Consider the following 20,887-nt stretch of genomic DNA (forward strand, 5'->3'; position numbering starts at 1 on the left):
TTCAGCTTGCAGGGGGGCAGTTCTACCGTGCTACAAACCTCACAAACTGGTTCCTTGAAGGTTCAGGGTTTGTTGCTCATGCATGCCAAGCAGAGGTTCTGTCCCGGAGCTGCAGCCCTTCCCCAGTAGAGCAGCACAGCAGTCGAGCTCCTCAAGCTTCTGGGAGATGGCGGGGGGGGGGGTTACTGGCACTTCCCCCCCCCCCATCTTGGACGCAGGGTGTGTCCTTGCCAGCTCTGTGTTTGACCTTTCTGCTGAGGATGTGAGTAGATGCCTGCTCAGATGGCTGATGTTGCGGCAGATGCTGTCCATATCAATAGCAGATGCATCCATCAGTCAGGCTGCTTCCCTCCCCCCCCTCCAAGGAGAAGTAGATTTAGCTTTCAGTGATCTCTGTCTATTGCAGTTGAACATCAGAAGGGTTTGGATTTTAAGGAGACTGCCATTTCCAACTGCAGACCTGGAATCAGTCTCTTCTAATAAATACAGAGTAGGTTGGATAAATACAGAGTATTATCTTTTAATAAATACAGAGTAGAGCCTCCCTTCTGGCCCAAGGAGGTGTCCTCCAACAGGAGAACCACTTAATCTGAAGCACCTCTCCTAAGACTGGAGAAAGGCTTCAGCCTTGACTCAGAAGGCATGTAAATGTTCTAATAAGCAAGAAAATGGATCAGTCAGATCGCTGTAGGATCTGTGGTTGGCATGGATTCTGGCGTAACTCTCAGCTGCACAAAGACATCCCTGTTCTGCCCTCTAAAGCTAGTTAGGGTGGGCTCCCAGAAGCATGGAGCCAGATCTTGCAGGACAGTGGCCTTCTGTTCTAAAGAAGGTTCTCTTCTCTCAACTTTAGGTTTATCCTGAATTGTCAGAACGGCAGAGAAAAGCGCGATGCAAGATGGAAGAAGAGAGTGATCATGAAATCAGTGAGGCCGTCGTAGATCTCTACAAGGTGCGATATTGCTATGTCTCTTTCAGATGTCAGTGGCTCTTAAACATCCCTGGTGCTGTCTGTCTGGGTTTCTTAGGGTGTCTTCAGGTTTTTCCTGGTGGAAGGATACATAGAATCAAAGAATCATAGAGTTGGAAGGGAACTCCAGGGTCATCTAGTCCAACCCCCTGCACACAAATACCTCCCCCTAAATTCACAGGATCTTCATTGCTGTCAGATGGCCATCTAGCCTCTGTTTAAAAACCTTCAAGAAAGGAGAGACCACCACCTCCCAAGGAAGCCTGTTCCACTGAGAAACTGCTCTAACAGAAAGTTCTTCCTAATGTTGATTTGGAAACTCTTGATTTAATTTCAACCCGTTGGTTCTGGTCCTACCTTCTGAGGCCACAGAAAGCAATTCCACACCATCCTCTATATGACAGCCCTTCAAGTACTTGAAGATGGTGATCCTATCACCTCTCAGCCGCCTCTTCTCCAGGCGAAACATCCCCAGCTCCTTCAACCTTTCCTCATAGGACGGTCTCCAGACCCCTCACCATCTTGGTTGCCTTCCTCTGGACCCGTTCCAGCTTGTCTATATCCGTATTTAAAAGTGGTGCCCAAAACTGAACACAATACCCCGGGTGAAGTCTTCCCAGAGCAGAGTAAAGCGATACCATCACATCACGTGATCTGGACACTATACTTCTGTTGATACAACCTAAAAGTGCATTTGCCTTTTTAGCCACTGCATCACACTGTTGACTCATGTTCAGTGTATGGTCCTCTAAGACCCCTAGATTCTTTTCACACAGACTACTGCTAAGACAAGTTTCCCCCATCCTATAGCTTTTGATAAAGTTCCTCATCAAAGGCTCCTTACAAAGCTTGAGAGTCATGGAGTAAAAGGACAGGTCCTCTTGTGGATCAAAAACTGTCTGAGCAATAGGAAGCAGAGAGTGAGTATAAATGGGCAGTCTTCGCAGTGGAGGACGGTAAGCAGTGGGGTGCCGCAGGGCTCAGTACTGGGTCCCATGCTCTTTAACTTGTTCATAAATGATTTAGAGTTGGAAGTGAGCAGTGAAGTGGCCAAGTTTGCGGATGACACTAAATTGTTCAGGGTGGTGAGAACCAGAGAGGATTGTGAGGAACTCCAAAGGGATCTGTTGAGGCTGGGTGAGTGGGCGTCAACGTGGCAGATGTGGTTCAATGTGGCCAAGTGCAAAGTAATGCACATTGGGGCCAAGAATCCCAGCTACCAATACAAGTTGATGGGGTGTGAACTGGCAGAGACTGACCAAGAGAGAGATCTCGGGTTCGTGGTAGATAACTCACTGAAAATGTCAAGACAGTGTGTGCTTGCAATAAAAAAGGCCAATGCCATGCTGGGAATTATTAGGAAGGGAATTGAAAACAAATCAGCCAGTATCATAATGCCCCTGTATAAATCGATGGTGCGGTCTCATTTGGAGTACTGTGTGCAGTTCTGGTCGCCGCACCTCAAAAAGGATATTATAGCATTGGAGAAAGTCCAGAAAAGGGCAACAAGAATGATTAAAGGGCTGGAACACTTTCCCTATGAAGAAAAGTTGAAACGCTTGGGACTCTTTAGCTTGGAGAAACGTCGACTGCGGGGTGACATGATAGAGGTTTACAAGATAATGCATGGGATGGAGAAAGTAGAGAAAGAAGTACTTTTCTCCCTTTCTCACAATACAAGAACTCGTGGGCATTCGATGAAATTGCTGAGCAGACAGGTTAAAACGGATAAAAGGAAGTACTTCTTCACCCAAAGGGTGATTAACATGTGGAATTCACTGCCACAGGAGGTGGTGGCGGCCACAAGCATAGCCACCTTCGAGAGGGGTTTAGATAAAAATATGGAGCAGAAGTCCATCAGTGGCTATTAGCCACAGTGTGTGTGTATATATAAAAATTTTTGCCACTGTGTGACACAGAGTGTTGGACTGGATGGGCCATTGACCTGATCTAACATGGCTTCTCTTATGTTCTTATGGGATTTTTCCTACCTAAATGCAGAACTTTACATTTATCCCTATTAAAATTCATTTATTGGTTTTAGCCCAAGTTTTCCAGCCTGTCAAGATCATCCTGGATCCTGTTTCTGTCTTCCGCTGTATTTGTAACCCCTGTCATGTGGAGACTTCATTGATTAGTGCTGGGTATTTAGCTTGTAGTAACCTTTGATGGAGACAGAGGACCTTTCAGACAGCTGTGTATAGCCATAGGGTCCAACTGCATGCTATGTTGACACTCGTGCTCTGTAGGGACTTCTAGTCAGATGTTCTCACGTGTGTGGGGCCACAATTCAGATCAGGACCCTACGTGCAGGGAGCAGAGACTTCTCCCCTGTCCCACTTCCCTGGGGGAGCTGCATATGGCATTGACTACTGCATGTGTGGCTTAGCAGTACATTCACAGTCCCTAACATGGCAAAGAAGCACACCTGCAGAGTGGATGGGGAAGCAGAAGCCCCTCCTCCCCACTTGCTGAGGTCCTGATCCAAATCAGTCGCGTTGGAGAGCTGAGCTCCCAGCACGAAATTCACAGCTGGTGCCTGACTCAGTAGGCAGGCAGCACTCCTGAAGGGATGGCAGCCTCTGAAATCACAGTTTGTCTTCATTGCAGAAACTGTATTCTCAGTACTCTCGTAGTTTGGAGGATTTGACTGCTCAGCTGTTTCTTCGGACTCTGCCTGTTTTAACAAGTCTGCCACTCAAAGAACGTGAGCTTCTGAAAGAGGAGCAGCAGGAGGACTTGGCCCTGCAGTTGGAGAAATCAGAGAGCCAGCGGCAGAAGCTTTGGACTTTCTTCCAGGACCAGATGCAGCAGGAGCAGAAGGTACAGCATGAGACCCGGCCCTGTTTCTTATCACATCTTTACTGCTCTCCCTTCTGCTGAGGGGGAAAGGTCATGCCCATGTTCAGAGCAGCCTGGGGGGCAATTTTCTGACATTCTCTGACAAGTCAGGTAGGAATACTGCATGTGCAGCTCCAAAGTGGGGCAAATAACTCTCATCTGGAGATTTAGAGGCTTGGGGGAGAGGCAGGAGCTCCTTCTCCCCCCACAGCTGCCGTGTCACTGCAGGGATAGCAAGTTGGATCCAGGAACCCAGACCTGATGTTCTAAAAAAGCCTCTCATGTAGCTTGTCCCTGAGAGGGCTCTTTTTTTCGTTGGCCGGTTGGGTGTGAAAGTGACTCGTACGCTGTCCTTGTGAACGACTTGTGGCTCTATCTTTGGACCCCAGTTTGAGACTTTTGCAGAGTTGCTGTCTCTTGAATAGGGCACAGAAGAGGCATTCTGTCTCTGTGGCTTTTATTATCAGTATGGCACAGGGACCTTGGTTACACAGATCAACAAGAAGTCTGGAGTGGGGGCGGTTACATTATACTTTTTAAATTTAAATTAACCTTATTTAAATATGAGCTTTGATAACAATTCCTCTTTTTCTCTGATTCTATTTTTCTATATCGTTTGATGAGCAGTCCCTTTTCTTTTTCTTTATCTGTCTGTCCCACTTGTTGAAATGTATATAGATATATGCTGACCCAGCCTAGGAAACTGAAGGACTAAATAAAACCCTTCTCTTGTCTTTGTCTGATAATGGCACACAAGAGGCTGGTGGTAATTCAAAACTAACAAACGGTTTTATTTCACTTTTGAGGGGAAATGGACATGTAGGTTTAGGACTTAGAAGGTGAACAAGCAACAGGAATTAGGTAGTTTTGTATAAACAATAGATAGTTTGTTACAGTGAAGTAGGCAGATCTTTAAAATTGTGGAGAAAGATCTTAAGCTTCTTTATCTCATAAATACTTAAGTTCACAAAGGCATAAACATTCGCACAAGTTCCAGTTTTCTTTCTTAAGCACTACCACCCCCTTTTAAGAGTTCTGGAAAAGTCCCACTTCCCTAATTCAGGATCGGTCATTGATCCTTTGGGGAGGGACGGTGACTCAGTGGTAGAGCATCTGCTTGGTAAGCAGAAAGTCCCAGGTTCAATCCCCAGCATTTCCAACTAAAAAGGGGCCAGGCAAGTAGACATGAAAAACCTCAGCTTGAGACCCTGGAGAGCTGCTGCCAGTCTGAGTAGACAATACTGACTTTGATGGATCGAGGGTCTGATTCAGTAGAAGGCAGCTTCATGTGTTCATACGTTTCCCTCTGCTTAACTCTCCTTCACTGTTCTCACTATACTCCCAACTGTCATTCTTAACTGACATTCTCAACTGAAGAATTCCATCTAAATCCCTTGTCACTCAAGGTTCTCAGACCAGGATAAAGCATTAACCATTTACTGTCCATTACAGCTTCTATAACATGTCAGTTTGTATCTGATGCTTTATTGTTTGTTAAGATACAGATTTGAAGGAGCATGATTAGAACAGTTTTTTTAAAATCACTGCTAGAAACCAAGCTATTTTAGCTGTTGAAATCTAGAGATGTTGGGGTGGGTGGGGGAGGGGCATCTGTTGCTTACTGGAATAAGTTGGTTTTGTAATTGGTCATGTTTGAATTTGAAAAAATGCTGTGAACCAGCTTTACCAAAGAGTTTTTCCTGCTTCCCAAACCAGCTGTGGATGGAAGATCATGCCTTCTCTGCTGTGATGCAAAGGCATTTGTCAGAGACCAATGAGAAGGTGATTCAGTGTGTGACTACCAGACTGGGCGGGCTGAGCAAGGCGTAAGTAGCTAAGCCAGAGAATTAAACTGCATCACTTGTTTGGTATTGAAGCGGCTTATAAGGGATCAGTAAGCAGAAGGTTAGAGCCAAGCATGTTTTTCCATTAGAGTTTGTGGCAGACCGGGCCTGTGTCTGCAGGCAGGCCCCGGCTCCGCCCAGCCCTCCTGGGATTCTGAAGAAGACGAAGATATTGGATTTATATCCCGCCCTCCACTCCGAAGAGTCTCAGAGCGGCTCACAATCTCCTTTACCTTCCTCCCCCACAACAGACACCCTGTGAGGTGGTGGGGCTGGAGAGGGCTCTCACAGCAGCTGCCCTTTCAAGGACAACTCCTATCAGAGCTATGGCTGACCCAAGGCCATGCTAGCAGGTGCAAGTGGAGGAGTGGGGAATCAAACCCGGCTCTCCCAGATAAGAGTCCGCACACTTAACCACTACACCAAACTGGCTCCCTGACCTGAAGGGGCTGTTCCACTCCACTGCCTTAGGATACTGCTGCCACCGCTGACCCTCTCCTGGGCTCTGGTTAGTGGGCAGCCTCCCAACCTCCCTCCCATGTCACCAGGAACCTGCCTTTGCCACTTTTCTCCTGCCTAGGGATCACCATATCCATTCCTAGCGTTTCCAAGTAGTTGGGGGAACTGTGTGGTACGGAGGGACTTCACTCCTTCAACAGTTAAGGAACTTCACTCCTGTCTGCTTGCGGAATAGAAATTAACACCTGTCAAGCGCCGATATTTCTCAATAAGCAGCCTTTTGTTTTAAATCAAAGCTGTTTTATTGTTAGAAATTCAGGAGCTGTACCAAGGACACAAGCCTTGGGAGTAATGCCATATACAGGGTTACACAGTTGCTATATAGGATATCTTCAAAGATGCATACTTTGCAGATGCATACTTGAGTCACGGGTTCAAAGGTTACTAAACGCTATCTCTTTTATTACTAAGGAACATCTCCCATTCTCACACTTCTCCAGCAGAAGATAAGAGTTGTCTGTGTGAACCTGTGGGAGAGGCGACTTGAAAGTGGTACCAGCCAGGCTGTAGTATAAACATCCTTGGGCCAGATGGATTTATTACTTGCCCAATGGTTATAAATAACAGAGCTCTAACAAACAATTAAGTTACAGAAATAAGCGCACTTGACATACTGCCCCCCCAAGCCCTTCTCTGGGGTTTTGAAGGATATTTAGCATAGAATTGTTTAATAAGAGCTGGCACTCTCACATTTGAGCAAATTACCCACTCATCGTGTGCTGTTGAAAAATGTTTCGATCTAATCAGAAAATACAATACACCCCGCTTCGGTTTAGCATCTAAGATTTCTTTTGCTTCATGGTGATTCAGGTCCCCCACTGAAATAGGCTTGGGAGCCTTGGGCTGGGCCAAGACATAGCTCCAGCATCCCTCCGAAGTAAACTGCAATGAAAGATTGGGTGTATCTTACTAAACAGTTTGGCTAATTCAAGTTCTACAGTCACTTTATTGATTACACAGTCACTTTATTGATTACACTTTATTGATTACAGGAATGGTCCCAAAAACATGTATGCCAGTTTGTGGTAGAGGCAAGTTCTTGGTAGATAGGAACACTGTATCTCCCACTTTAAAATCCCAAGCGGTTGAATAATGCTTATCGTAATGTTTTTTGTAGTTCTCCTTAGCCAATTCCAAATTTTATTGGATGTTGTTCCAAGCTTTCCCCAACTTTCCCTACCATTGTTCAAAAGTTGACGGGATTTCAGGCATCATTCCCCCCCAGTAGCTGTGTAAAGGTTTCCCTTCATACCCATTCACTACTAGAAAGGGGGATGATTTGGTGGAGCCATGTATGCTGTTATTACAGCCATATTCTGCAAATGGAAGCAACTCTGCCTAGTTGGACTGCTGATAGTTTACAAAGCATCTTAAGTATTGCTCCAACAGCACATTTATCCTTTCCATTTGTCTGTCCGTCTGGGGATGGTATGCAGAGCTCAATCCCCATTAATTTACAAAACTCATGCCAGAAGTTGGGAACGAACTGTATGCCTCTGTCACTAATTAACTTATCCGGAAATGAGTGTAGTTTCACCACGTGTTAGAAGAATAATTGAGCTAGTCTTTTAGCCGTGGGTATTTGAGAACATGGAATGAAGTGGGCTTGCTTTAAAAAAGTATCCACTACTACAAGAATTACGGCCTTTCCCTGCAAGGGGGAAAGCTCTACGATAAAATCCAGTGAGACTACCGACTACGGTCTGGTTGCTGTTTCCAGTGGTTGTAACAACCCTGGGGGCTTCCCCCCCCCCCCTTAGCCATCAAGCATATTGGGCATGAAGTGACATAATTAGAGATGTCTTTTTTCATAAATGGCCACCAAAATTGTCTGTTCACCAGATGCAAGGTTTTTACATATCCAAAATGCCCAGATAGCTTGCTTTCGTGACACAGTTGAAGCACTTTTCGGAGGTTCTCTGGTACGTAAAGTTTACTGTCCTTGTACCAGAATCCTCCCTCCCCTTTCTTTACCCCTTCGGGTATTGCATCTCCCTCCTTTTCCACCTTGACAATCAGTCTTTCACACACACACACACGCACTTCTAACTTTTTGCGTTTTGCTTGTGAGCGGGTAGTTACTACTCCCCCCAAATGGCTGGGGGAGATGAGTGAATCGATCACCTCCTCCCTTTGGTTGTTGTGCTGAGGCAGTCGAGATCCTGGGATGTGCTTCAGCTTAAAATCGAATTTAGCAAAGAATCCCGCCCACCGGATCTGTTTCTCAGTTAGTTTCCTACGACCAGTAAGGGCTTCTAGGTTCTTATGATCAGTCCATATTTCAAACCCTCGCCCCTTCTAACCAAGATCGCCATGTCTTTAGTGCGAACGTTAAAGTGAAAGCTTCCTTGTCCCATATTGACTAATTCTTCTGATCTTGAGAGAATTTTTTAGAGATGTAAGCACACAGTTTTAGGGACCCCCCCCCCTCATCTGGTTGCATGAGAATTGCCCCCACAGCAACACAGCTGGTGTTGCATTGAACCACAAAGGGTTTTAATTCATTGGGGGGGGGAATCAAGATGGGTTTGCTGGTGAACAAACTTTTTAACTTGTTGAAGGCTTCTTGACAATTTTCTGTCCAATTTAATTTTGCTCCTGGCCGCTTGGCCTCTGGACCTTTCCTTTTCGTCTTAAGAAGGTCCGTCAAAGGTAGCATGGTGTGTGCAAACCCTTGTATAAAGTTACGATAAAAATTGCGAATCCGATGAAGGATTGGAGCTGTCTACATGTCCTTGGGGGTTCCTAATCTAGTATGGCTTATATTTTGGCGGGTTCCATTGCCAAACCCTTCCCCGACACTCTGTAACCTAAGTAATCCAATTCGGTCTTGTGGAATTCACACTTGGATAGTTTTGCATACAGCTGGTTTTCATAGAGGGTTGCTAAGATTTCCCTCACTAATTTCACATGGGAGGGGAGGTCATTTGAATAAATAATTATATTATCCAAGTACACCACTGGCCCACGGTACAAAAGTTTTCGTAGGACGTAATTTATAAAGTTCATAAAGACTCCCTGGGCCCCTGTAGCCCGAATGGCATGACTAAGTATTCGAATTGTCCCATCGGCGTGTTAAACACCGTCTTCCATTCATTTCCCTCTTTTATGCATACCCGGAAATAAGCGTCTCTTAGATCCAGCTTGGTGAAAATCTTTCCCTCTGACACAGTGCTCAATAAATCCTTTATGAGGGGTATGGGGTACGCATTTGAGGTCGAAATCGCGTTGCTCCCCCTAAAATCTGTACATAGCCTGAGCCCCCCGTCCTCCTTCTTCCTAAACAGCATGGGGGCAGCGTGGTGGGGCTATAGTCGGTCTCATGAACCCCCGCTTTAAGTTCTTGTCTAGGAACTTGCGAAGTTCTGTTTTTTCAGCCCACTCCATGGAATATATTTTAGCTTGAGGGAGGCTCTGCCCCGGAATCAATTCTATAGCACAGTCCATATCTCGATGGGGGGGGAAGCTCATTAGCTGCTTCTTCACTGAACACTTGTTTTAAGTCTCTGTACTCATGGGGAATTGATTTCACCTCCTCTGTAGTGAGGCACAGTTTTTCATTTAAGGGGGGCGGTTCTAGACCCCACTCCACGTTCCATTGGTGGGGCTCGCATCCCCCATCTCTAAAGTCTATGATTTGATCACCCCCTTTGATGTCAGGTTCATGTTTGGCCAACCATCCCACTCCCAGAACAATGTCGAATGATGAAGAAGGAGCCACCACAAAAATGTCTGTATCCCAGTGGTCTTCTATTCCCGTGGGCACCCCCTTGGTATGCTCTGTACAGGGTTCCCCTCTCATCACTGTCCCATCCATTTCATGTCAAGTCAAGTCAAGTTAGTCTTTATTGGCATAAAATATATAGATATATATATCAGAGCAAATTGGCTAAAAGAAAAAGATAAAATGGAACGATTGCATACATATACATCAGGAAAAGCATAAACATAAACTATTTCTGTGAGATCCTCTGCGTGCCTTTAAAACAGAATAAAGAAACTTAGCCACTTTCTCAGTGACACTAGATGAAGTATCAGTCAAAAGATTATAGACCTTAAGTGCATCAGAACAATCAACCATGCTAACTAAAAGAGGATGTAAATACTTGTGAGGAAGATCTGTATACAAATTACAATAAAGAAGAATATGAGTAACTGACTCCACACATTTTTGCTTACAGAGACAGTATCTGACTGAGTAGGCTGTCTTGTTAAATCTGCCATAAAGAATGGCGGAGGGCATGGCATTGCATCTGGCAAGGGAAAAAGCTCTACGCTGCTATGGCACCTGCAAGACGGATAGATATGAGGCCATTTTCCCAGTACTAAGAGAAATCTCAAAACTCAGTGGAGAACAAGTTTTCTTAGCCAGACTGTATAGTTCTTGGCACTCAACATCTAGCAACCTGTTTTTAATTTGTTGGACTGCGGTGGTGAAGGACAGCATGGACAATAGTTCTAGGGATAAACCCATTGCTTTTATTTTTCTCTCAATTTGCGCTGACCAATTTGACAAATTAAATTCAGAGAGCATTTGAGAGATATAGCTCCACGGTTCAGAGTTGTAGTGCAAGCGTAGCCACAATTTGAAGATCATGAGCCATGCACTAGTAACCATTAAAAACATGCCAGTCTCTAAGCAGATAACAGCATATGGGACACATTTTGGCATGCCCAGAATTTTACGCAACAATTTGGATTGGACGCATTCAATAGCACCTTCATAAGATCCAATCCAGATTGGGATGCCATACAGAAGTTGTGAAATCACTTCGGCTTTGAATATTTTTATGGCAGCTGGTACAAATTGGTTACCTCTGCCATAAAAAAAGTGAGCTATGGCAGATGCACTGATGTTAGCTATCTTCACTGCACACTTGCGATGGGTAGACCAAGTCACATTATATTGAAAATAAACACCTAAGTATTTAAAATACTTGACTTGCTCTATGTCTTTACCATCAACAACCCATTTGTAAAGTCTCCACTGTTTTGAGAAAACTAAGATTTTGGACTTCTCATAATTGAGCTGGAGCTTATTACTAGTAAAATACAGAACACAACGGGACAACAGACCTCTTAAACCCACTCTAGAGCAGGTCAACAGCACTGTATCGTCAGCATAAAGTGACAAGGGTACATGTAATGCACCGAGTTTTGGACTATGGCAGTCAAGACCAGACAACTGAATAGCTAGGTCATTAAGGAAGAGATTGAATAAAAAGGGAGCCAAAATGCAACCCTATTTGACACCCTTATTGGCAGCAATCTTCGATGTTAGGTTGCCTGCTAATGAGCATTTGATCTGGCAGGTGGTAGAAGTGTGTAATCTCTTAATAAGCATAAGGAGTCTTTTATCCATGTTTCGTTTATCTAGCTTAATCCAGAGGAGGTCCCTGTCAATTGAATCAAATGCACCTTTTAAATCTAAAAAAGCAACAAATAATTTCTGGATCTTCATCGTGGTCTGTGCAGTCCCACACATGGGTCTTGCCACAGGCACGGATCCATACCTCGGAGTCTCCAATAGCTCGCCTACAGCGTTTTTTGGCGCGCTCTCCCGCTCACCCTGGGGAGCAGGCATCGACTGTGCATGCCTGGAGCGAGCAGGAGGTGCCCCTCCCACTCAGTTTCTTCCTTTCCGCCGCCCAGACAACACCTACCTTGCTGCGTTCCTCTCCCCTCAGCTCGTCTTCTCCTGCCTTTGGTATCGTATTCTCTTTTTTCTCTTTATCTCCATTTCTGCCCTGTCTTTTTTGTCCTTATAAAATAAAAAAAAGCCCTTGTTTCTGCACTTTCCTTTCCCTTTATTTTCTTCCCTCCCTTCCCCTCCCTTGTCCAGAGCGTATGGAAGGGAAAATTACTTTCAAAAAGTGTCGGAGGTGTGGAACTAAAATCCCTACTTCAGACGAACACTCTTACTGACTTTTTTGCTTCGGCGAAGCTCATCGGGTCAATACTTGCCCCCACTGTGCGAACTTCGGTAAACAGGCGCGAAAAAATCAAGTGGCTAGACTCCAAAGTTTTCTGCTCAAAAAATCTCTCCAGGCCATGCCCATCTCTGATTCGCCGCTTCCCCCACACTGAGTGGGAGATTCGGCTGCGTCAGCTGCTCCTCAACCCCTCGAAGCATAAGTCCGACAAGAGAGCATCCAAGCACTCCGACACCGGCCATAGGTCTTCGAAGAAATCTCACCACACCGATTCATCAGCCTCGGCTCTGAAGAAATCTTGCGATCCGACAAGGTCGACGTCGACGACTTCTCCGAGGGCTACCACCTCAACAGCTACCATCTCGACAACTATGGCTTCGGTTTCCACCCAAGCAGTCTCGACCCAACCTCTAGTTCCTCCAGAGCTTTTGGCGCCTTCCAACGTTATTTCAGACATGCCTCATCTCACTCCTCATTCTCCAGCTCCAGTCAAGGTCATTCTGGTTCAGTCTCGTTCACCCTCGGTCCGTAGTGTCATGCCGTTTGACATCTTCGAACCCGACCCACGTTCGGATCCTCTGACCCTTCCTCTAGAGCATCCACGGTCTCTGCTTCAAGCAGGATCTTTTCGGGACATTGGAGTTTTACCTGTATACCTGGAGTCTTCGACACAAGTTTCCACCCAACATGTCCGCTCTCTCTCACCGGCTCAATGTCATGATCTCCGTTCACACTTACCAGTCTACCATGACTACCGGGATTATTACGAAATGGGTCAATATGAGTACTCCTTGACTCCAGATCTCCATCACCTCATCACCGTCGAGTCTACCATTGCTACTCCCGTTCCCCCTCAGAGGAAGCTTTCCGGCGCTCTCGGTACCATGAACTGGATGTCGCGCCCCACAGAGACCGTGAAGTGTCAACGCCTCGACTTCGTGACTTTGAATCGCCTCGGTACCATGACCCTTCTCGAACCCGAGACCCGGAGTATCTCTCTTCTCGAGACAGCGAACCTCTTCGGTACCGTGAGTCTTATATGCCTCGAGCCCATGCCACAGCTTGCACCACTATGTCTTCGGCACCTGCCACGACTTCGACCGCTTTGCCATCCCATTCAAAATCTCTTCCTTCCGAGGACCCTGTATCTGCATCTGCACCTACCAAGCCTGTAGCTCCTCCTCCCAAACCAGAGGAATCCGAATCCGACAAGGACAGTTCTGGCTCCTCTGACTCCAAAAATCCTCCTGGCTCTCCTGGTTCTGATACTACGCATCCAACCCGTCTCTCTCCATCTGACGGTTCAAAAGCCTACCTTAATCTGATTACCCCTATGGCTGAGGCCTTGAATGTGACTCCCCCTTCGGATTCACCCAAGGTTTCAGATGTGGTCCACGATCTGGTTCAAGCTGATTTCCCATCAGGGTCACTCCTACCTATGCTGTCAGTGCATTTGGAAGGACTTCGTGAGGCCTGGGACAAACCTGCTTCCATTCCACCTACCTCGAAGCGCTTTGATTCCCTGTACAGGGTACATGCTCCAGAATCTAAATTTTTAGCCTCACATCCAGCTCCAAATTCCATCATCGTACACTCCGCAACTAAAGCCAAGCCTTCTAGACACCCTACACCTCCTGATCGTGAGGACTGGAAGTTGGACACCCTGGCTCACAAAATCTACAATCTTGCCTCTACTAATTCAAAGGTTAACAATTACTTGGCTTATTTCCCTGCCTATACCTTCAATCTTGCCAATCAATTTACGTCTCTCATCCCTTCTCTCCCTGAAACTTCTCAGAGGGTCGCATCCAACTTAGTCTCCGAGCTCTCAAGAGTTACCAAACAGCAAATAAATTCTATCAGGCATGCTGTTTCTTATTCGTCTAGGGTTTTTGCATCTTCCGTGGCACTGCGTCGGCACGCTTGGCTCAGATCCACAAATCTGCAACCGGACATCCAACAGAAAATCAAAGATCTTCCCTTTGATGGCCTTGGCCTCTTTCACGCCTTCACTGATGAGGTCCTCACCTCTGTAGATGTCGGCCGCAAGAGGGCAAAGCGTCTTGGGGTCTCTCAGCCAGCCTCACAACAGTTCAAACCGCCTAGTCCTTGACCATCTTTTCAGAGGCGTCAGCGCTCTCCTAAACAATCCGAGTATTGGAAGAGGAAAACTCCTCAACAAAAACAACCTTTCCACCAGAAGCCACGCTCTCAGCAGACCAAAAAGTCTACCCAGCCAGCCAAGCAGTCTCTTTGACTTCCCTCTGTACCCTTCCCAACAGCTGGATCCTCTTTATCACACACGACTCTTCCTGTTCTATCCGACTTGGAGCTCAATCACCACAGACTCTTGGGTGCTCACCATAATTCGCCTAGGTTACGCCATCGAGTTCATTTTGCCACCTCGCCATCACCATTTCATTGTTACCCCTCCGTCCCCTCATCTCAAACAAGAGATTGTGGACTTTCTCCCAAAAAATGCGATAGAACCTGTTCCTCATCACCATCAAGGGACAGGCTTCTACTCACGATATTTCCTAGTTCCCAAGAGGGATGAGGGCAAGAGACCCATTCTGGATCTCAGGAGACTAAACAAGTAGATAGTCTACAAGAAATTCAGAATGATCTCTGTCCAATCCATCCTACCTTTAATTCTGCAGGATTCATGGATGGCCTCCCTGGATCTCCAGGATGCCTATTTCCATGTAACCATCAGACCTCAGCACCGCAAATATCTTCGCTTTGCCATGGGACAACATCATTTCCAGTATCGAGCCCTTCCGTTCAGGCTGTCCACTGCCCCGAGGGTGTTCACGAAATGCATGGCAGTGGTGGCAGTTGCCCTGCATCTTTGCAACTTTCCTGTGTTCCCGTACATAGACAACTGGTTGCTCATCGCCCCGACAGCACATCAACTGGCAAAGAATCTCAAAACAACCCTCTCTCTCCTTGCCTCCTTGGGCCTGTGTGTGAATGCTACCAAGTCTCACCTCACCCCAACACAGGACCTACAGTTCATAGGTGCTCATCTCTGCACCTGCCCTCACCTCATCTATCTTCCCATGGATCGCGCCCAGACTTTTCTGTCTTTGGCCCAGGAGGTCATACTTGCCCCAACACAACCTGCAATTACCATTCAACATCTTCTGGGCCTCATGGCTGCAACAACCTCCGTTCTTCACTTTGCAAGACTACGTATGCGGCCACTCCAGCTTTGGTTTGTTCGTGCCTACCATCCACATGTACAACCTCAGAATACCGTTCTCACTGTACCTCAGAAAGTTCAACTCTCCCTTTTCTGGTGAACAGTACCAGACAATTTACTCTGCGGAATGCCTTTTGTCCTTCCTCCTCCTTCTGCCATTGTGACTACAGATGCCTCCAAGTGAGGATGGGGAGCCCACTTAGAGGACAAGACTGTCAGGGGTCTGTGAACTGCACCCAAGAGGGCTATGCATATAAACTGCCTAGAACTTATTGCTGTTCACAGGGCTCTTTAGTCCTTTCTTCCATCTGTAACCGACCTACATGTTCAGATCACAACTGACAACATGGCCACAGTTTTTTATCTGAACAAGCAGGGTGGGACCAGGTCTGTCTGTCTGTGCCGCATACCCATAGTCCTTTGGGAATGGTGCATCAAAAACAACATCTTCCTGACTGCCATTCACCTGCCTGGGATAGAGAATGTGTTGGCCGACTTCCTCAGCAGAATTCGCATAGACGACCACAAATGGTCTCTCAGTCCACGCTACCTGCATCGCATCTTTGCATGCTTAGGGCTTCCACGGATAGATGTCTTTGCTACGAAGGACAATTCAAAATGCCCTCTCTTTTACTCCAGGAGAGGCAACGATGCCTTCCTTCACACTTGGAGGGGTCCACTTCATTACCTTTTCCCTCCAACTCCTCTAATTACTCGATCCCTACTCAAGATCGTTTGGGACGGTACAGATTTCATACTGATAGCACCATGGTGGCCACGGCAACCGTGGTTCATGAGACTCCTTCAGATGTCGAATCATACCTACCGCCGTCTGCCCTTGGCAGACGATCTCCTCACCCAAAATCACGACCAAGTATGGTACCACAATCCCCAAATCCTGCAACTCACAGCATGGAGAATTCGGCCTTGATTTTAACACCAGGGGTCGCAGAAGTTATCCTAAATGCCAGAAAACCTTCTACCAGGTGCTCATACCAATGCAAGTGGAGGCGTTTCTGCTCCTTTCCGTCTTCTCAACAACTTAATCCACAGTCTGTACCTCTCCCTTCGATCCTGGAATACCTTCTGTCTCTACAGGTTTCGGATCTCAGCTGTTCCTCCATGAAGGTTCACCATCTTAGCTTTCCATAAGCCTGTTGACGGTCAGACTGTTTTCTCCCATAGACTGTCCAAATCATTCCTTAGGTGCATGTTGCACCTTCACCCTCCTATCAAACCGATTGTGCCAGTTTGGAGTTTGTCATTAGTTCTTGCACAACTTATGAAACCCCCGTTTGAACCCTTGGCTATTGTGGACCTCAATCTTCTTTCTTGGAAGACTGCCCTGTTGGTTGCGCTCACTTCCGGCAAGCGGGCCAGTGATTTCTGTGCTTTCCGCTCTGACTCACCTTACACAGTTTTTCATAGGAACAAGGTGGTCCTGAGAGCGGATCCAGCTTTCTTACCCAAGGTCGTATCGAAATTTCATCTTTCAACTTCTACTTCTTTGCCCACATTTTTTCCTGATCCTAAGGACTCTGGACAAAGAGCTCTACACGCCCTCGATGTCAGAAGAGCTTTGTCTTTTTACTTCTCTCGTACACAAGCTTTCCATAAGGACCTTAACTTGTTTATGGCCTACGGCAATCCTCAAAGAGGTTGCAAAATTTCTACCCAGAGACTCTCTAAGCGGGTATCCATTGCAATCCGGTTGTGCTACGAAGTTGCTAACCAACCTTTACCTGAGGGTCTTAAGGCTCACTTGACTAGAGCAGTCTCGACCTCCTCGGCCTTCCTGGACGGCGTCTCCTTAGAGGACGTTTACTCTGCTGCATCATGGTCCTCACCATCCACGTTCGTCTCCCACTATGCTTTGGACGTTCATGCCAGACAGGACGCCTCCTTCGGCCAAGCGGTCCTCAGGTCCATCTTCCACTGAAATCACCCCAGGTGAGTGCATGCATACGTTATAAGTATGAAAATGTTTTTTTCTTGCCAGCACCCACCTTCCTTTTTGACTTTCAGCTTGCTAGTCATCCATGTGTGGGACTGCACAGAGACCACAATGAAGATAAACAGGTTGTTTACCTGTAACTGATGATCTTCGAGTGGTCATCTGTTCAGTCACACACGCCCACCCAGCCTTCCCCTCTGCTGGCTTTTTCTGCCTTGGTTTTTACCGTTGTAGACTGTCAGTAGCGGCTGGAAGAAACTGAGTGGGAGGGGCGCCTCCTGCTCGCTCCAGGCATGCGCAGTCGATGCCTGCTCCCCAGGGCGAGCGGGAGAGCGCGCCAAAAAATGCTTGAGGCGAGCTACTGGAGACTCCGAGGTATGGATCTGTTGCCTGCGGCAAGACCCATGTGTGTGACTGCACAGATGACCACTCAAAGATTATCAGTTACAGGTAAGCAACCTGTTTTTATTATGCACAGTATACTTGTTGACTAGATGGGATAGGGTAATGCAGTGGTCTAAAGTGGTCTTCCCTTTGCAGAAGCCCAACTGTTCAGGGCCTAGAATTTTTTCCTGCAACATCCAGAGATTGAGCTTGACTAAGAGATGTTTGGAGTAAAGCATGCCAATGATGGAGAGTAGGCTAATCGGCCTGTAATTGGCAGGGTTAGTGTGATCACCTTTTTTGTATAGCGGGACCACTATTGCATTCCACCATGCCAGTTCGATCTACAATTGTAAACAGAGACGCAAGGGGAGAAGCCCACCAGTCTGGGTCTAATTTTAAGATTTTGGAGGAAATGGCATCTGGGCCAGGAGCCTTTCCTAATTTCAGTTGTGTAATTAATTCTTTTATTTCCTCTGGAGGGACAGGAGGCCAGTCAGGTAAATCGGCTAGAGGAAAATCAGATGGTTGAGCACAAGTTAGATCTTGATGGAACAGAACTGAGAAGTGCTGAAACCAAACATAAGAGGAAATGGCAGACATAGATGGGTCATCGGCCCGAAATGCACCCGAGACTATGGCCCAGAAATTATTAGAATTTTTTAAGGTAGTAGTGTCAAGCATGCGATTTTCAAAAGAACGAGTCAAGTGGATACAAAACTACGTTTATTGCTAAATCGGTCTGCTCTCCTGGTACAGCCAGGCTGTAGTATAAACATCCTTGGGCCAGATGGATTTATTACTTGCCCAATGGTTGTAAATAAGGGGGGAGCAGTAGAGAGCTGGTGACCTGCTCTTTGACTAATGATTAAGTTACAGAAATAAGCGCGCTTGACAACACGATAAATTTAAAAATTTATTTTAAACTTCCAACTACATACAGGCAAATTAGAAATGAATGGAAAATACAATAACATAAGCAAAAGCGCTTCATCTCTCTCCCTACGATAAACTCATGCCCTATCTAGATGGTTTGCGGGGCAGGCACCTTCCTTAGTTACTCTGGGGTAAGCTGGTCAAACGTATCCCCCAAAATGGCAATCAATTCTGGCCCAGGAGCAGGGCAAGCTCAACCGACTGACTTGCTTCCTGCCCCAAACCCAATAATATAAAACAAGCAGGTCCCATCCAGGAACTCTCTCTCTCCTGCAGCATTCTGGGGCAGCTCTTTAACCCTGAGGGATTTCCTGTACTCTGTAGGGAGTTGCCCTCCTAAGATTACTGGTTACAGACAGGAGGGGAGGAGGAAGAAGGAGGAGATTAGGCCAAGACCTACCTAAAGTTTGGTAGTCTTCTCCCAACCAGCCCACAGACAGTTAAGCCCACACACACAAAAGGGCATTTCTCTACAGAGTTACAAATGCTGAAAACACAGTGTGTGTCCTTGCAGCAGCAGAAGCCCCTAAACAAACAGTTGCTGAGACCAGCATTGCCAGGGTGCCCAAAGCTGACACAGAGAATGTCTGGGGCAAGAGAGCAGAGGAAAAGAGTCACCGTTGGGGCTTGGTACCAACCAGCAGTCCCAAACTGGAGATGGATGAGAATGTGTTTTACTTTGGAGATGTGGACTGTTCAAAACCTTCACCTTTAATTTTAAAAGTGTTTCTCTCTCTTAGCAGAGACAGGCAGGAGGGGGGGAGTCAAGTCTCACCCAGCTCAGCTCTAGGAATGCTTATTTGCTCCCTGGCCAGAAACGAGATGATCAAGTCACATTTCCAGCTAGAAGACAATGACCCCTAGCAGGAAAGAGATTTTTTTTAGTTTTACAATGCAAGAAAATCTCTTTCTGGAAATTTCAGGAAAGCCTTCTTTGACCTATAGAAGAGGTGGAAAAACAGGGATAATAAAGCCTATTGGTGCAGAGGGAAGGCCCTCTTTCCATCTAGAAGCAAGGAGATCTTACACAGGGACTTCTCCCATCTGCAGCTGCAGGCCTGAACAAAGCAATGGAAAGCTGTTAAAACTCTGTAACTTCTAACTTCAAGAGCCTGCCTTAAGATATGACCAGCCAGGGCACATACAGTGAGAGGCAGAGGGGTGGCCTGTTTGCACGTTTCTCTTGGATCCCTTGCTGAGCCTGAGAGCAGGCGCTGCTCCACCAACATGGTCTAGTTGCCTTTGGCTTGGCTCCTTCTTTTGCCCTGGGAGGGATGGCTGTGTTCTCTGGCTGCCTTCTCTCATCAGACATCAGTGGCTTAGAATTAAAGGCCAGGTCTGCTGCTGCCTTTTCTCTGCTAAGACTTTCTCTTTGGGGGGCTGTTTCTTGATTTTCTTTCCCTTTTTGGGCTTACGCTGTCCTGGCTGTGAAAGAGGATTTCCCCTTTTGCACAGAAGCAGGACCATTTGAAGGTCCTGCACCACCACTTCTGCATTGATTCATTTATTGATTCATTTATTTGTTTATTAAAATATTGATGCCCACCTTTCCTTTTGGCTCAAGTGTGAAGCCTTTCTTCAATCTAAGGAGACTTCAGGGGCTCTTTTGCTGGAGGAAGAAGGCCCCATTGGCTGCAGGAGGATGGTTAGAGGATAGTTGAATCTATCCCACAGCACCCACATGAGTTCTAGAGCAAAGGCTCCAGTCCAGGGGTGGCCAAACTGTGGCTCAGGAACCGCATTTAGCTCTTTCACATGTGTGGCACTTGAACCCACCCCCCACCCTATCAGCCAGCTTGGAGAAGGCATTTTTCTCTTTAAATCACTTTGCCAAGACAGCCAGCAGCTTGGAGAATGCATTTAGAGTTAAAGTTGCTCTCTTTCCACCTCTCCCTCCATCCCCATCTATTCCCTCCCTCCGTTCCTTCCTTCCTCCCTCCCGCCCTTCCTTCCTTCCCTCCCTCCCAGGCTTGCAGCTCTCCAGACTGTCAAGCATCGATATTTCTCAATAATCAGTCTTTTGTTATTAAATCAAAAGTTGCTTTATTGTAGAAACTACATAGCTTTATCAAGGACAAAAGCCTTGGAAGTAATGACGTGTACAGACTCACATAGTTGCTTTATAGGATAGCTTCAAAGGATAACATACAGATGCAATTTGAGTCATGAGTTCAAAGGTTACTACTACATATCTCTTTTATGTTAAGGAATGCAAGTAATAGAAACATCTCCCTTTCTCACACTTTCTCTGCAAGTAGATAAGACTGTGTGAATCTGGGGGAGAGGCGTATCACACCATTA

General features: G+C 46.4%; 1 protein-coding gene across 1 annotated transcript in view; it reads left to right on the top strand.

Annotated features, from left to right (window-relative positions):
- Positions 1-20,887, top strand: part of EVC (EvC ciliary complex subunit 1) — a 70,524-nt gene that overhangs the window by 27,772 nt on the left and 21,865 nt on the right. Inside the window, 3 exon segments of the mRNA XM_060246123.1 lie at positions 854-952; positions 3,581-3,793; positions 5,528-5,637. Of these exon segments, the coding sequence (XP_060102106.1) occupies positions 854-952; positions 3,581-3,793; positions 5,528-5,637 (422 nt within the window).

The sequence above is a fragment of the Heteronotia binoei genome, chromosome 9 (assembly GCF_032191835.1).
Source record: "Heteronotia binoei isolate CCM8104 ecotype False Entrance Well chromosome 9, APGP_CSIRO_Hbin_v1, whole genome shotgun sequence".
In the NCBI taxonomy this organism is placed as follows: domain Eukaryota; kingdom Metazoa; phylum Chordata; class Lepidosauria; order Squamata; family Gekkonidae; genus Heteronotia; species Heteronotia binoei.